The 17,955-nt window shown below is 48.8% G+C and overlaps 1 protein-coding gene across 1 annotated transcript in view; it reads left to right on the top strand.

The window, feature by feature from the left end:
* Positions 1–17,955, top strand: part of BCO1 (beta-carotene oxygenase 1) — a 41,173-nt gene that overhangs the window by 8,904 nt on the left and 14,314 nt on the right. The window contains 5 exon segments of the mRNA XM_030299507.1: positions 7,120–7,249; positions 9,056–9,203; positions 10,805–10,952; positions 13,291–13,511; positions 16,263–16,520. Of these exon segments, the coding sequence (XP_030155367.1) occupies positions 7,120–7,249; positions 9,056–9,203; positions 10,805–10,952; positions 13,291–13,511; positions 16,263–16,520 (905 nt within the window).

Below are 17,955 nucleotides of genomic sequence, written 5' to 3'. Positions count from 1 at the left end.
TTCACTGGTTTATTTGTTTTTTGGGTGTTGAGTTTGATAAGTTCTTTATAGATTTTGGAGACTAATCCTTTATCTGATATGTCATTTGCAAATATCTTCTCCCATTCTGTCAGGCTGCCTTTTAGTTTTGCTGATTGTTTCCTTCTCGGTGCAGAAGTTTTTATTTTGATGAGGTCCCAGTAGTTCATCTTTGCTTTTGTTTCCCTTGCCTCCAAAGACATGTTGAATAAGAAGTTACCGCGGCCAAGGTCAAAGAAGTTTTTGCCTGCTTTCTCCTCAAGGATTTTGATGGCTTCCTGTCTTACATTTAGGTCTTTCATCCATTTTGAGTTTATTTTTGTGTACAGTGTAAGAAAGTGGTCCAAGCTCATTTTCCTGCATGTTGATGTCCAGTTTTCCCAGCACCACTTGCTGAAGAGACTGTCTTTATTCCCTTGGCTGTTCTTTCCTGCTTTGTCAAAGATTGGTTGGCCACACGTTTGTGGGTCCGTTTCTGGGTTCTCTATTCTGTCCCATTGATCTAAGTGTCTGTTGTTGTGCTATGTACTGGGGTTTCTGAGGGAAAGACATGACAGGGCAGAGTAGATAGCATAGAATGGCTGGTGTGAATAGGGTTGGTGGGCTTTGGACTATGGGGTGCTGCCTGATTGCCTGGCGCCTGGCCCTGGGGTGATGAAGGTGGAGGTAGATTGCATTCCAGAGTACATGGACCAGACAGAGGAGGTCTGGCTCTGGGTTGGGTCATTTCCCGTGTCATCTCAAAGATATGCTGGGCCCTTGGCCACCTCTATGAACTGGCTAGTCTAGGGAAAGATAGTTTCCCCCGACCAGAAAGGTTTTTTTTTTTGTTTTAAGATGTCCACACATCATAATATACAGAAAATAAAAATGTATATACAACAGTTGTATCCATACTCTGGAACCATGGAAAATGCGAAGTAAGGAGAGTCCACCCGATGACTCACCCTTCCCCATGCTGCTCTTGAACCCGGCTTGTGTCAAGCATACGTGACTTGATCTGCTTTGCAGTGGTCAGCTCACCATTCTCCAGCCTGTGGTTGGAAGCCCAGAGCACAGTGTTTCTGTTCAAATTGTGTTTCATTGGGGCGCCTGGGTGGCGCAGTCGGTTAAGCGTCCGACTTCAGCCAGGTCACGATCTCGCGGTCCGGGAGTTCGAGCCCCGCGTCAGGCTCTGGGCTGATGGCTCGGAGCCTGGAGCCTGTTTCCGATTCTGTGACTCCCTCTCTCTCTGCCCCTCCCCCGTTCATGCTCTGTCTCTCTCTGTCCCAAAAATAAATAAACGTTGCAAAAAAAAAATTAAAAAAAAACAAACAAACAAATTGTGTTTCATCACCCAACACAGGGCCTGGCCCTAAGGGACACTAGAAGACTCTTTATGGAGCCAAAATGGCATGAACGAGGTAAAGCTTGTTTTGGAAGAAGGAAGCAATCTCCCAGCCCATCTCTTCACCACTCACTACAGAGAGTGATTGATGGCCACTGGCCCAAGTGCTTCATGTCTACCCACAACTCAGCCCTCCCTACAGCTCCTAAGGAAGGTACCTCTCGATTTTACAGAAGAGTCTGAGGCCCAGAGAGGACATGTAACTTACTCAAATACACACCGCTAAGAAGTGGCGGAGGGCAGGTATAATCCAGAATCCAAAGACCTAAGCTTTATGCAGTTCTGTCCCCCTTCCCTCTCCTGCCAGCTACCTCCCCCCCTCTTCATCTCTCCAGCTCAGTCCTCTCAAGGCTGCCAGATTGCCAACCCTGGTGTGGCACAGCCTGGCCTCATGTCTCCTCCTTATAGAACTCCCAATGGCTCCCCATTCCACTCCCCAAGAGTGGAAACATAAACCAAATATATTACATACTACTATACATGATTCAAGAGGGCATACACAGAGTGAGCAGGGTTCTCTGATTTGCAGATAACACAGAGCCAGTATTTCTCAAAAGGTGGTTTGTGTGCTTCTCACATCAGCTTCCCCTAGGATTAAAGCTGCAAATCCTGAGACCCCACCCAGGCCTGAGTGGGTCATCATCCTAAAGAGTAAGGTCAGAGCATCAATGTTTCTAACACGTTTCCTAGATGATAGATCACATCAATCAAAAGAAGCCCTAACTCGAAAAAAACTTCGAGCAGACCACCACAGTGGACCTGTATCCTAGCCGCCCTGTCCCACCCAAGACCAAGGTGGCGCTCAAGCTTCTGCCATTGTTTCAGAGCCCCAGGTGATTTAGTGTACAGCCAGCACAGAGAACCTGAATCAGTGCCAGACCAGTAAGAAGAGACTGGAGTAAGAAAGCAAAAAGACAGAAAAATGGTTTGTGGCCTTCAGCAGAGGCCAGTGAAAGTTAATGTTTTGAAAACCTAGCAAAGATTTAGGGCATCTGGGTGGCTCAGTTGGTTGAGGATCCAACTTCGGCTCAGGTCATGATCTCACGGTCCGTGAGTTCGAGCCCCGCGTCGGGCCCTGTGCTGACAACTCAGAACCTGGAGCCTGTTTCAGATTCTGTGTCTCCCTCTCTCTCTGCCCCTCCCCTGTTCATGCTCTCTCTCCTTCAAAATTAACAAACATTAAAAAAAGAATAATAAAATAAAATAAAATGAAAACCTAACAAAGATTTAACTAAAGGAGGCAGAGTGCAGGAGAAACCAGACAGACAAAGGAGTGCTCTTTTTTGTTAAGTCTAAAATTGTTTGAAAATTAAAAATTTTTTATAAAGCAGGCATAGAGGAGAATGAACCCAAGTCTCCCTCAGCAGTACATTTGATACTTTTCTAATAAGAGGCAAGGTCATTGTCCCATGAGGATTCGAACATGTGAATTCCAAGAGCCAGCTTCACCAAGGTTTAGGGACAAAAAGAGCTCTTGAGAACTTAACCTTTTCTGAAGCGGACTTTTTTGAATTATTATAGCCCTAAATTAGCCTTTTAGAAGTTTGCTTAAAACGGGGAGATATGTATATATAAAAGATCCTACTCCCCACAGAATATCAAACTTGACTCAGTTCCAGAAGATTCCAGGCAGGAGCACAGCTGTTTACTTGTGTCCCTTTAGAAAGAATGTGGCTAATTGGGGCTCACCAGGGGTCAGGGTGCTGGGGAATGTGCAGTGGCCTTTAATCTCAGCCTCAGAGTTGAGTGTCAGCCTTGAGCAACTCCAGAGACCCGTTTTCCTGTGGCCCCTGAGCCCTCGTGCTCTGGGACTGGTTGTTTATATGAAATGGGCCTCCTGCTGACAGCCAGCCTGGATTGGATGTTTACATTTCAAGTGAGCATAATTCCGCATTTTAGGTGAAGCACCTTAGCTAGTGTCTGTGGGTGGCATACCTCAGAGAGAGCGACCAGTGAAGGACAGGCTGGCTCTGGGGGAGGCCAGGATGGCCCTGTAGCAGATTCTGTGTAACGCATGACCAAAGACCAATGTACGTGTGGCCTCACCAACCCCCAGCTGAGTCTTCCTGCCTCCAGGATTTTTTTTGGATAATTCAGAAGTTCAGCAGTCGTTACCTGGCAAGTGCATGCTGTGTGCCAACGGGCCGAACTCCTTGTATCATTCCATCTCATTTCAAACAGCCAATCCCATCTGGGGAAGGGTTGGGTGATCCCGAATTTCCAGTTGAGAAAACTGAAGTTCAATGAGAGAAAGAGACTCACCCAGGGTCACACAGCTTGGACTGGGACTAAACATGGAGCCAAAGCCCTGCCCACTCTACCTGCTGCATTTCAATAGCATATGTAGCTTTTACTGAACACCTACTATGTGCTGCGTGCTTTACAGGCCTTAAGTGTTATAGCAGCTCTGTAAGGAACGTACCAAGATCCTCACATCAGAGCAGAGAAGACAGAGCCTTGCCTCTGACACAGGTCAAGTGCATGGATGGTGGATGACCAAGCAGAGTTGAATCCCCTCAGGGGTAGAGATTTGCCTGCCCTGCGCGCCACCCTCCCCCCCCCCCCCCCGCTTCCTGGCCCACAGAGGTGTTTCCTGGGTAGTAGATGAACACGTGAACCCAGAGCTGGATTAACTGAAAGCCCCAGCTCCCAACCATTCCTCTCTATTTCTTCCTGCTGCCCCAGAACAGAACTTTCCATCCTGAACTATCTCAGTGGTCTTTATTCACAGCAGCCACCTCTGAAAAGATGTTTGAGGACAGAATGGATGGTTATCTGCCCCTGGGCACACACCATTTACCTCCTGAAGACTGGAGAAAGAACTAGGAGGTCCTTCATGATCTCTTCCAATTTTATGAAGCCTACTGTCACCATTATTGTTATCTCCATCTAAGCGCACAGGTGGGAATCATTACCACTGAAGTGGACACTCCCATCCTTTGGATACAATACAATCCTGAGGGTGAAGCTAATCGAGGCCATCAGAGGGGGAGATAGTGGTTCTCTGGGTGGGGGGAGGCTGGTGACTGGACAAGATATGAGGGGCTTCCAAGGAGGTTCTTGTTCTGTCAATTAGGAGGTAGCTCATATGGGTAGGTTCATTTGGTGAGCCTTCATCAAGCCATGCAGTTACGGTAGCACATTTCTCTAAGTGTATTTTTAATAACAACCATCGGACAGAATGGTCAAACTGATGGTGGTGGCTGTGTTAGGATCTGAATCCAGCTTACCCCCTCACTAGCTGTGTGGCTTCAAGCAACGTACTTAATCTCTCTGTGCCTCGGTTTTAGGAATTGGAAATGGGTCTGCAGGGCCACGAGTGCCTTGGCTCTTTGTACTTCATTTGCTAAGAAATTTGAAACCTCCCTGCGTTGTTTAAATTTTGTTTCGCTGTTAATTAGCTAATGACATTAGGTTGGGTTTTTTTTTTTCCCCTTAAAGAACGCGTTTCTAGTTGGTGTATTCTACACACTTCCACTGTTCTGAGAATTAAACCAGAAAATACATATAAAGTGTCCACACAGTTGGGGCGCCTGGGTGGCTCAGTTGGTTGAGCATCCGACTTTGGCTCAGGTCATGACCTCGTGGTTTGTGAGTTTGAGCCCCACATCAGTCTCTGTGCTGACAGCTCAGAGCCTGGAACCTGCTTCAGATTCTGTGTCTCCTTCTCTCTTTGCCCCTTCTCCACTTGTGCTCTGTCTCTCCCTGTCTCTCAAAAATAAACGTAAAAAAATAAAAGTTTTTTTTTAATGTCCACAGAGCACTTAGCACACCCATGCTCAATAAATGTTAGCTTTTAGCACGATTTCCTTTCTTGAATATACAAAGTCACTGGACCAGAATTTCTTGGGAAGGTGTGCCCACGCCCATTACTCGCAGTGGATATGTGATGGGCATTTCTCAGATCAACTTTTTTTATGGGAATGAAATGTCAGTATGACCTGCATCCTCCTTTTTTGCATATTATATATAATTGTACCAGCATTGGAAACCTACATTTGACTACAGCAAGGAATGTGTTCTTTAGGGTGGAAAAATCAACATGTCACTTGCTAATTAACAGCAAAATTAAATGAAAATTTAAAAACCCACAGTTTCAAGTTGTCCAGCAAATGAAGTTCAGAGGCTTCCTGTAGCCCAGTAGGGTGCCATCCCTTGACCTCATCTCATTCCTGCTGCTCCCAAGCCCCTACCTCATGCTCAAGCCCATCTTGACTCAGCTGTTACAGGAGGTGGGCTGGCCTTTACACCACCAGGCCTGTGCTTTCACACTTTCCAGGAAGAGTGAATGGAAATGCCTTACTCCCTCTCCTACTTGCACCTCCCCAGTCTATCGTGGGCAAACAATTTTATTCATCTTCCAAGTGCTCTCTCGAGTGCTTCCCTCCTCCAGGAAGACTTTCCTGATCCATCCACTCCCAGGTGGGCTTCCTCAGCTCTCTCCTCTTTTCTCCTCCACCCCTGCTCCCCTTTGTCTCCCGGAAGGGACCTGTGAATATGTTACAGGTCAGCCTGCAAAGTAAAAGGGTCTTTGCAGATGTGACTAAGTTAAGGACCTTGAGTTGGGGAGTTTATCCCGGTAGGCTGGGTGTAATCACAAGGGAAAGAGAAGGGTCAGAGGGTAGAGTGATGTGACCACAAGCCAAGCAATGCAGGCAACTTCTAGAAGCTAGAAAAGCAAGAAAAGGATTCTCTGCTGACCCCTTGCTTTTTAGCCCTTAAGACCCATTTCAGCCTATATCTTCCAAAATGGTAAGATAGCAAATTTGTGTTGTTTTAAGCCACTAAGTTTGTGGTAATTTGTTACAATAGCCATAGGAACCTAATACAGGTCTAGAACCATCCAGTACATTTTCAGTTGCTCTTGATGAACTGGTCAAGAGTCCCTGCTTTAAAAAAAATTTTTTTTAATGTTTTTATTTTTGAGAGAGAGACAGAATGAGAGTGGGTTAGGGGCAGAGAGAGAGGGAGACACAGAATCCAAAGCAGGTTCCAGGCTTCAAGCTGTCAGCACAGAGCCCAATGCGGGGCTCGAACTCACAAACCATGTGATCATGATCTGAGCTGAAGTCGGACGCTAAACCAACTGAGCCACCAAGGGTCCCCAAGAGTCCCTGATTTTATGTAGTGACTTAGATTTTCTCCAGTAACTGCATGAATTAGACATCCACACACGTACTGACCTGCTACACAGAATTGGGCCCTAGGTCACCCTCTGGTTGTAATAGGCATCAAATATTACTCCAGGGGCTAAAATGACCAACGAAAGGCTTTCAGGGCTGAACCAGACCCTGGGGAAACCCAGACCCCAAGTATGAGGCCTTCTGAACCATTCCTCCAAATCTGGACCTCCCTGGAGGGAAACCAGCATGGTAGAAGAGATGGTCAATGGGCCAGGTCAGCACCTCTTGGTTAGGTGACATTTGGCCGGGCAAGGGAATGTTCCTGTTCCCTGCCATGTAAAATGGAGCTCATCGGGATACTTACCCTGACATACAGTTGTGAGTCTCAAGTGAGAAAATGTGAGTCTCAAGTGAGAGCTTGCTGCAAATGCTCTTATATCCACACGTTAAAAGGAACTGCTTTACTGAACTCACTTCCCCTGTACCCCCTCCCCCCATAATACCTCTAGAATGGCTGAAATTGACCTTAAAACTCTGTAAAAGTGTCAGCCTGGGATGATTCTGCATCTTTTTTTTTTTTTTTTTTTTCAGGTGAAGTCTATTACAGGAGCAAATACCTGAGAAGTGATACCTACAATGCCAACACCAAGGCCAACAGGATTGTGGTGTCAGAGTTTGGAACGATGGCCCATCCAGACCCCTGCAAAAACATATTTTCTAAGTAACTGTCCATTTTGAATCTGGTCATGCTTTTTGACATCCTTGGTGGTCAAAACAACCAGCGTTCACTTCCCTGAGAGTCATCTTTAGGGTGCATGAAAACCACCTGACCGGGCTTTGACCGTCTATACTATGCAATTCTTGATCACTGAGAGCAAGAGGGGCAGTGAGCATCTGACAGATGATTAGGTATTTTTTCCATATGGCTGGTAGGAGAGCAATTTTGAATTCTCTCTCAAAATCACAAACGTGTGTTCTCTTCAATCTAGAGATAATCTTGCTCACATCTGGAATGACAAACGTGCAATATTATTCACGGTTGCGTCATTTGTTGTGATGAGGAACTGAAAATAACCCCAAATGTTCATCAACAGAAGGGTAGTTAAATAAAAGTGAAAATATACAAGAAAATACCAGGCAGAAGTAAAAAAAAGAATAAGGATGCTCTCTATGTACTCAATGGAAAAATTTCCAAGATACATTGTTGAGTGGTGAGTGTGGGGCGGAATGAGGTATAGAAAGAGCGTATAATATGTGGTGTAGTGTGCAAAAAAAGCAGGAAGAAATGTAGATTTATTTGTACTTATATGTGTCCAGAGAAACTCGTAGGGTCTTTGAGGAGGGAAGTGGGCAAATGGGAGAAAGAGATACGGAAGAGTTTGTTGTTGTTGTTGACTACATTTCAAATCATCTGAGCTCTGGGGCGCCTGGGTGGCGCAGTCGGTTAAGCGTCCGACTTCAGCCAGGTCACGATCTCGCGGTCCGTGAGTTCGAGCCCCGCGTCGGGCTCTGGGCTGATGGCTCGGAGCCTGGAGCCTGTTTCCGATTCTGTGTCTCCCTCTCTCTCTGCCCCTCCCCCCGTTCATGCTCTGTCTCTCTCTGTCCCAAAAATAAATAAAAAACGTTGAAAAAAAATTAAAAAAAAAAAAAAACAAATCATCTGAGCTCTGATGACTCTGAATGTGTCACACACTTGACAACTAGATTGTTGGCCAGGGAATCAGACCTGCTGTCTGTATCTCCTTCCTGATACTCTTCAGATCTAGGAGAGTTAGGAAATGTGTTAGTACGCTGGCCCAGAGACAGAAGATTGCTTCTCCTTTTCCGGAACTGACCTCATCTTTCCAGTTCCAGGATCCAGTGCTGGGGCTGGCACACAGCAAGCACTGACCTCAGGTTTGCAGGTGTGGGGAGGAACCAGGCAAGAACAGGGGAGGGGGAGGAAATGAATGCAAAACCAGCATCTGTGAGACATCTTTGCTGCTTCACTGCTTGCCAGTAGGGGGAGCACTAACCAATACACGGGTCCCGGATCTTCTGATCAAACTAATGATGAGTTTTTAATCTCACAATTTGTTTGCTTTCCTTTAAAGAAAATAAAAGAAAACTAATTTCCTGGACAAATTCAGAGGGTTCTCGTTCCTGCCAAAAGCAAGAAATTAGCTGTTTTTCTAGTCTTTGGGAGCCATTATGGATGGGTACATACGATTTCTGTAGAGCTTCTTAAAACACTTCAGAACAACCTACCAGCTCTTGGTATCTGTGGTGTGGGAGACCAATGGATTTTTGAGAGCCCAGGAGGGTTCATTTGGTGGCCATCTTTTCCCCAGATGACTCATGTCTTAGCTAACTCAATGTGGTGGTATCTTTGGGCAACATGATACCCAAGTCCTCCAGACTCCTCAAGTCTTTGAGACCCTGAAGTAGAGCATTTTAAATGGTAGGGAAACTAAAGCTATCTTATGCAGAACTTTCCAGCTGGGTAGACACAGCCAGCGATTTACTATTGATCTGCTTTCTTCCACAGAGCTTTTTCCTACTTGTCCCATACCATCCCTGATTTCACAGACAACTGCCTGATAAACATCATGAAGTGTGGAGAAGACTTCTATGCGACCACAGAGACCAATTACATCAGGAAAATCAACCCACAGACTCTGGAAACCCTGGAGAAGGTACCAGTGAATGTATAACCAGCATCAGTTCCTGGTCTGTGAAAGGGACCTGAGTGGGGTCATGTGACCTGCAGGAACTCACAGGAGCATGCCCTCCTCTAAAGCCATTGGATCTTGAGATTCCCCAGCACAACACTTAGCACTAGATTCTAAGCTCCCTTAGGGCTGGGACTCTATGGGTTCATCTTGTTTATTCACAGGGTTACCAAAACAAAGTACCACGAACTAGGTGGATTAAAACAACAGAAATCTATCCTCTCACAGTTCTGGAGGCTGGAAGTCTGAAATCCGGGTGTCCGTGGAGCCATTCTCTCTCTCTCTCTCTCTCTCTCTCTCTCTCTCTCTCTCTCTCTCTCTGAAGGCTCTAGGGGAAGATTCTGGCATGCCTCTTCCAGCTGCTGGTGGCTGCCAGGAATCCTCAGTGCTCCTTGGCTTGTAGATGCATCACTCCAATCTCTTCTAGAGATACAAATCATTGGATTAGGGCCCACCTCCATCCAGAATGACCTCATTTTAACTTGATGACATCTACAAAGGCCCTGTTTCCAAATATGTTGAAGCCCTAACCCTTGGTACATAGATCTTTTTGGAAGACACAATTCAGCCCATAACACTGTCCACCGTCTTGGCACTGAGTGGGAAGTTTAATGGGAGTTGGAATGAATGATGGCACCAGAGTGCCCAGACTCTAGCAGCCCTACCTGGCGTTGGCCTGAAGAGGGAGGCCTTAGGCAGAGAGCAAGGGGATGGAAATAAATCCCCAAGCAGATGTCTTTCCTGGGCAGAATCAAGTCAACATTTTCACGAAAATCAATAGACCCACTTTCTTCTCCAGCTGGCTGGCCAAAGCCTCATTGTCTCCTCAGTACATTTTAACGATCTGGTAAAGGGAGTGCTTTTCTTAGCTGCAAAGTTATGGCCAGCACCTTTGAAGCCGGGCAGCATAGGTCCAACCAACGTATGCTCTCCACAAAGCCTCAGAGAGGAAATGCTAAGAGAGCATGAAGTATTGGTTGACTTCCGGCCAGAGGTTGTGCTATTCTTGGAGAGGAAAGGAGGACACTTGTTCCCCCGGCCACACATTATTCTATGGCTGTGCCCTGTTGGGAGTGGGGGGTCATTATGGAGCTCGTTAGTTGAGTTTCACTTCGACCAAGTGTTTTTATAACTCTCTGTTCCCAGAATAATCCTAGGAGAGAGGCCTGGAGATTTATGCCTCTGTGGCATGCAGAAGGGGAGAATTTAAATGACGTAACCAGAAAGACACAGAGCAGCGGCTAAGATTAGCGCTAAGGCTGCCTCTCTGCCTAGGTCATCACTCTGCGGCCAGGCAATCTGCCTCCATGCTGAGGACACCCAGGGGGCAGGGAAGAGCAAACAGCTCACCAAGTCCCCTGCAGCCTCCCTGCTGTAGGAGGCTCCCCCTGAGGTCATATCAGGTTTCAAGAGTAAACATCCTCTTGAAAGGTGAAGTCGCCTTACCTTCAGACCAGGAGGTATGCAAACGTAGCCATCATCACTCCGAATCTAGAAGCGGCCAGCTTTTCATCATCTCACCCTCCCCACCTCCTTTTTAAAACCAGGTGTTTGTCATTTTGCAGGTGGATTATCGCAATTACGTGACGGTAAATCTGGCAACATCGCATCCTCATTATGATGCGGCTGGAAATGTTCTTAATATGGGCACATCCATCATGGACAAGGGGAAGACAAAATATGTGATCTTTAAGATCCCTGCCACAGTACCAGGTAGGTCATTCTGGGGATATGATGAAACACAGATGTCAAGGGTGGCTCCTTCCAAAGAGTTCTGATTTTTGTTGATGACCTGAGACTCAATCTGACACTTTCGTACATGGGTGATTCAGATGACCTTGAGTCTTTTTTCCTAAAGGAGAAAAGAGGTGTGGCTGGACTTCCTTTTGGAAGAAGTAAGTTCCTTTACTATTCTAACCTGTTTTTCTTTAGGCTCCAGTTTATTGATTCGTTAGTTTACCCATTATTCACCCACCATTTCCCTATCCATCCATCCATCCATCCATCCATCCATCCACCTATCAGTCATCATCCAACTGTCCGTCTGTCCATCCACGCACCCATCAAACATCCTTCCATCCATCCATCCTTCCTTCCATTGATATCTTTTAGTTTTCTCACAAAACTTTGTATGCCAAAGCTGTGCTGCCCACTCTCATCCCAGCCCCTGAAGCCAGGCTCCCAGTGTTGTTGTGGGGGCTCAGCCCTGCTTCAGACTGTCAGCCTTTCAGACCCCCACCCCATTCTCTGGGCCTTCTGAACCTTCTCCATTTAAGGCCAGGAATGTGGAGCAAAGCCCAGGCCCATTGTGATAGCATGTTCCCGAGGGAGGAGGCTCCTGGCCCTTCTTTGTCCAGGACCCTCCTGGGAACCACACCCAGGAAACCAGGCCCCCCGAGGGTGGCTGTACAGGACTCAGGAGACAGGGCAGAACTTAGTAGTTTAGGGCAAGTGGCTTCCATGTGTGACCCCTGCTGGTGCCCTCCGTCATAGTCCTGTAGCACCTCCTGAGCTAATTACCAGGCTCCAGGCAGATGGGAGCCCCTAAGGTCAGAAGGCACAATGAGTGTATTCTTGTTAAATGGAACTCCCATGAATTAAGCCAATAGAGGAATATAGAGCCTAGTCAGAATCCTAGAACGTCAGACCTAGGGGAGGTCTAGGCATTTGAGTTTAACACTTTCTATTTCAGAGGAGGACGATGAGGCCCAGGGGGATCAGGTGACATGCCCACCACCACACAGCTCACAGGAGCCCCCACATCTTGCCAGCAGCTCCTCTCTGATCGCCTGCTCCATGCCGGCGGCTTCCCTGGGATTCACGCCCGCCTCCTGCCTCCCAGGCCAGGGTACTTTTCATTTTGGTCTGCTTTGTGCTCCGTTTGTTTTGTGAAGAAAAGAACCACCCCACAACCCCACAGCACCCCTCCCACCAGCCAGCTGTTTATGGTGTGCACAGGTGGCCACAAGAAAGGTGGGGACGCTTGCAGGTAACTCATTATAAATGAGCCCCAGGCCTGGGTGGGGAGACCTTTTGGCCCATGGTGACTCACCCTTGCAGGAGAATAAGAGCTCGCTCGAGCTTGGGCTGCCCCATTATTGCATTCTGTTCTCTCTCTTCACTCTGGGAGTGTTGTTCTCGCTAATAACAGAGGAGGCAGCCAGGCTCAGCGGGGGGCCGGGTCTTCTTGCCTTAACCTTGTGCCTTTGGCCATAATGACGGGCCCATTCCATCGCACCTCAGTTTCCCATCTGTAAAATGGGAACCCTACAGCCTGCTTGGATCATCACAAGGTATATAGCAGCCCCACATCACAACGGGTACTTAGTCTCCCAGGTGTTTGGGAATGGGCAGTGCCGAAAGAAGTTCATGGAAACCCTAAGAAATGGTCCCCGGAAAAAAGCAAAGTTGAAGCCTGGGAAGCTGCCCTATCCCTCAGGCGCTTCATAGAAATACAGACCCTCAGGCCCCAGCCCCATCTACTGGGTCAAACTCCACACTTTATCACAATCGCGGATAATCCGTGTGCACGAGAGGCATTGTTCCAGGCTAGGGGCTGACAAGCTTTTTCTGTAGAGGGTCCAAGAGTAAATACCTGACGCTGTGCAGCCGTGTGGTCTCTGTCACAACTACTGAACAAAGCCGTTGCAGTTCCAAAGCAAGAGCAGCCTCAGACCCTGTGAAAGAAGGGAGTGTGGCTGTGTTCCAAAGAAACCTTGATGCTAGAAGCAGCTGGAGGCTGGGCTTAGTCCCCAGGCTGCGCTGCGGGCCCTGGCCCAGAAGCCTAGCTCTGTGGCTCAGTGTTTGCAGATTGTAGCACTGGGTCTCACAGAGCAGGAGAGGCGGGTAGGCCTTGGCGAGAAGCCCTAACCCCCGACCAGAGCCCCTGCGTCAGTCAGACAGCAACCCCTTCATCAGTTTACTTGTCGGCTCTTACCCAAAGGCTCTTCTTAGTGACCAGGTCAGTTTGAAAGGCTCAGCTGCAGGTGATCGTGGCGTTGTCTGGGGGCAGCTAGGCCCCGCACTGCTCCTCAGGCTTACCTTTCTCTAGAGGACGCGAAGGGGAAGAACCCGTTGAAGCACACAGAGGTGTTCGGTTCCATCACCTCCCGCTCGCTCCTCTCCCCGAGCTATTACCACAGCTTCGGAGTCACCGAGAACTACATCGTTTTCCTCGAGCAGCCTTTCAAGCTGGACATCCTCAAGATGTCAACTGCGTACATCCGGGGAGTGAACTGGGCTTCCTGCCTGGCTTTCCACAGGGAGGACAAGGTAAGGCCTGGACAAGACCCCCAGCCCCCACTGGGTCGGCCGAGCCCGCCACATCAGGATGGCCAGAGTGGGGTATCCCGGGAAGCAGGCTGAGATGGAGGTTAGCATGCAGGGGGTTTCCAAGGGAGGGAGGAAGTGAGCTACCGGGCAGTCTCCCCGGAAGCATCAGCCACGCTTCCAGAGAGTTCTGAAGCTGGATGGTCCTGCAGAGTGGTCTTGAGTTAGGGCAAGAGAGCCAAGTCCCAAGTCACTGAGTCAGTAGAGTGGACTGTCCCTGGGTGAGTGTGTGGCCTTGGGCAAGCCGGCTCTCATCAGCCAGGTGGCCCCCTCAGCCGAGGGCCACTCCTCAGTCCTGACCCATGTCGGGGCTCCTTGCAGCTTCCACTGTCCATGGACGAGGCCCTTTCAGCATCCTGCAGCCACTATACAAGGTCGGGGAAGCAGAGCCAGAGATGATTTAGACATCGTAATGATAGAGCGTTCCACCAGTGGTAAACAGAAACTGCTTCCATTCAGGCACACCTGCGTGCTCACAGCATGGATGTGTGCACACGTGTGTGTCTGCACTTGTGTATATGCAGGCCTGTATATATGGATGTCTGTATGTGTGTGTACATTTGTATGCGTATGAATATATCTATGCATGGATATGTGTGTGTACTTACTTCCTGTTGAAATAAGTCAACTTTTACTTGTGATAAATATCCAGTAATTCTTAGTGTCCTCTATTCAAACAATACCCAAGTATAGAAAGCAACGTATCAAGTCCCTTCTCCCCCCGCTCACGGCCAGTGCCCTCTCCAGAGGGAACCACCACAATGCTCTGACATCCCTCTCCCCTTTCTGCCCGTTATGGACGTCTTTATGTACGTATGCAACTATGCATCCTGCTTGCGGCTGGCCACCTCTTTAAAACCTGTCCTTTTCCACGAGGAGAGTGAGGTCCCTCCTCTGCTCAGAGCCTTCTAATGACTTCCCACCTTCCTCAGAATAAGATCCAAGACTTCACTGACCAGCCTGCAAATCCTCACATGTCTACATCCCAACCACTGGCTTCCTGCTCACCCAGCCTCCCTCTTGGTCCTTCTGTATCTCAAACCAGCCTAACACATTCCTGCCTCAGGGCCTTTGCATTCCCTGTCCCTTCCACCTGGAATATCCTTCCCCAGATCGCTTCCTTCCTCAGAGTCCAGATTCCTGAGGCCTTCCGTGATGAACCAATCTGTAACAGACCCCACTCCAGGCTTTCTCCATCCCCTACCCGGCTTCATTTTTCTCAGTGGTGCTCATTGTCCTTGACACGTTACTTGACCATTGACTGCCGGCCTTCCCCCCCACTGGAATAGAAGCTCCATGAAGGCAGGGACTTGCTTTTATTCTCTTTTTACTGAAAAAGTGTCTCCTATGTCACAGACCCTCTCTCTCTATTTTTGGAATGAACAGTGGGCCAAGGGGGCCAGCAGGGAAGCTAGCGGTAGTTGGGTTTTCTCTTCAGCCCCCGGAGATCCCGTGGCCCTCAGAGAATCCCACAGTGGGAAGACCGAGCCCCCAGAGGCAGGGCAGAAAGCCCCGGGAAGGGTTTTAGAATGCGTTTAGAAGAGAGCTTTCTGAGGCGCCTGGGGGGCTCAGTCAGTTAAGCATCCGACTTCGGCTCAAGTCATGATCTCGTGGTTCGTGGCTTCGAGCCCCGCGTCGGGCTCTGTGCTGACGGCTCAGAGCCTGGAGCCTGCTCTGGATTCTGTGTCTCCCTCTCTCTCTGTCCCTCCCCTGCTCACGTTCTGTCTCTCAAAAACAAATAAACATTAAAAAAATGTTTTCAGAAGAGAGCTTTCTTAAAAGCTCCTGTGCCTGACCCCAGGAATTGGGGTCATGGAGAAGAAAAGAGCTAAAATGATTACCTCTGTGGTCACCTGCCCATTCCAACCCCCGCCCGTAGGCTGTCAAAGCTTTCCTCTTCTGCACTCCCACTTAATGTTCAAAGCTAGATTCTGGGGAAGGAGAGAAAGAGGTGGATACGCTGGGAGGAGGTGACCAGGGAACAGCTTGGAGCAGTCCCGCCCTGCCTTTCGGAAGGAGGGTGTCTGGGCCAAAGCTGCCAGAAGGAAGAACCCCCACACCTACTTTGGATTAGGCAAGTGGGGCTGCAGATATGGCTAATTACCACCCAGAGCGATACCACCTCATGACAGCCGGAGGTGTGTGCAGATACCCGTGGGGGCTCCTTCGCCAGAACGGTCTCTCCCCGCTGCAGCCCCCAGGATAAAGGAGGTTGCTGCGACAAGCTGGCAAACCAGGAGGTCGGGACAGGGGCCCCCGAAGGGCTGGTGTGGTTTCAGCGGATCCAGCTGTGGCTGGAACCCGGGGAGGGCTAGAGGACTGGCCAGTTCTCCCCAGCTTGGCCATTTGTTGCCAGGGAGCTGGGTCGTTGCCACCCACCTGGAGTCCCACTCAAGTGAAGGGGGTGGGGAGGGGACAGCGCACCCTCGGGGGCTCCTCCAGGCAGTCCTCCTGGTGGTGCAGAGGCTCCAGCGGCAAAGCTTCCCTCCGATCCATCTGAAGGAGGTGATCACAGACGTGTAACGGCAGGCAGCTCCCGTGTCCTCAGCTTCTGCGTGGCCAGAGCTCTGGGACAGGGGACGTTTCAGGGTCACGAGCTAGTGGAGGGCAGGGCCGCATCCCGTCCCGTACCCGATGCCACAGCGCCAGGCCAGCAGAGGGAAGGCTGACCCCTGGATGCGCGTCTTCTTTCAGACTTACATTCACATCGTCGACCAAAGGACTGGGAAGCCCGTGCCGACCAAGTTTTACGCGGACCCCATGGTGGTGTTTCATCACGTCAACGCCTACGAAGAGGACGGCTGCCTTGTGTTTGACGTCATCGCCTACGAGGACGGCAGCCTTTATCAGCTCTTCTACTTGGCCAACCTGAACCAGGACTTTGAGGAGAACTCCAGGCTCACCTCCATTCCCACCCTCCGGAGGTTCGCCGTGCCCCTCGATGTGGACAAGGTAACGGGCAGGACGGGCGCCCATTTCATTCCTGGGGCGTCGTGAGCCCAAGTGGGCAGTTACTTTGGCGTTGGCTTGATTGACATTGAAATCCAAAGTGAGCTGTTCTTAAAGACATCTTTTCATTGTTTCTCCAAGAATGATACATATTTATAGCAGAAGCCTTAGAAAATACAGATTAGGGAGGGGTACTTGGGTGGTTCAGTTGGTTAAGTGTCTGGAACCTGGTTGGGTTTCTCTCTCTCTCCCTCTCTCTCTGCCCCTCCCCAACTTGTGCCTGTGTGCGCTCGCTGTCTCCCTCCCTCCCCCCTTCCCTCTCTGCCCTCAAAATAAGTTAAAAAAAAAAAAAACTTAAAATATAGATTAGATAAAAAGGAAACAAACCCACAGACCTACTGTAGATATACTTGTATTCCTCCAAAGTCTCTCTCTCACTAGACAGACATATTGGTACATCTGTCGATGTATCTGTGTATATGTAGATCTAACACACATGCACATGAATATGTCTCTCGATAAAGCAGTTAAAAATTCTGTGTAGTATGACTTCTCTAAAATTTAGAAATATATACGTATATTTTATATATTGCTTAATTTTAGAGATCGCAGAATTCTCAATAGACTTATTGAGATAGAATTTCACATAGCATCCACCCGTTTCACTCATTTAAAGTGTACAATTCAGTTGCCTTTAGTATCTTTTTTTTTTTTAATTTTTTTTCAACGTTTATTTATTTTTGGGACAGAGAGAGACAGAGCATGAACGGGGGAGGGGCAGAGAGAGAGGGAGACACAGAATCGGAAACAGGCTCCAGGCTCTGAGCCATCAGCCCAGAGCCTGACGCGGGGCTTGAACTCACGGACCGCGAAATCGTGACCTGGCTGAAGTCGGACGCTTAACCGACTGCGCCACCCAGGCGCCCCGCCTTTAGTATCTTTACAGAGTTGTGTGACCATCATGACGATGGATTTTAAAACATTTTCATGACCCTGGAAAGGAAACTTGCACCCCTTAACCCACGCCCCTCCCCCAGCTCTAGGTAACCACTAATCCCCTTCCTCTCTCTGAGGATCTGCCTGTTGGAGACACGTCACGTACGTGGACCCATGCGCCAGGTGGTCCCCTGCGGCTGGCTGCCCTCCCTCCGCACGGTGTTTCGGAGGTCCGTCTCTTTCGCAGCGTGTATCAGCCCTTCCTTCCTTTTCACGGAGGATTATGTGCATACTGTTTTGTGTGCGACTGTTTTCACTTACACGTGTATCTAAACATCTCCCCATGACATTAAATATTCTTCTGCAACATCATTTTAAATATTCGTGTGACGGTCCCAGGCCAGGATTCGTCACTATTCACTCACCTAATGCCCTGCTATTGAATCGTCCGCGTCTTGCATTAAAAATGACCACGAGGCCAGACATTATCTTCAATTAGGGT

Source organism: Lynx canadensis, chromosome E2, assembly GCF_007474595.2.
Source record: "Lynx canadensis isolate LIC74 chromosome E2, mLynCan4.pri.v2, whole genome shotgun sequence".
Taxonomy (NCBI): Eukaryota; Metazoa; Chordata; class Mammalia; order Carnivora; family Felidae; genus Lynx; species Lynx canadensis.
The sequence above is the reverse complement of the archived record's forward strand: the minus strand, read 5'-3'. Positions and strand labels throughout refer to the sequence as shown.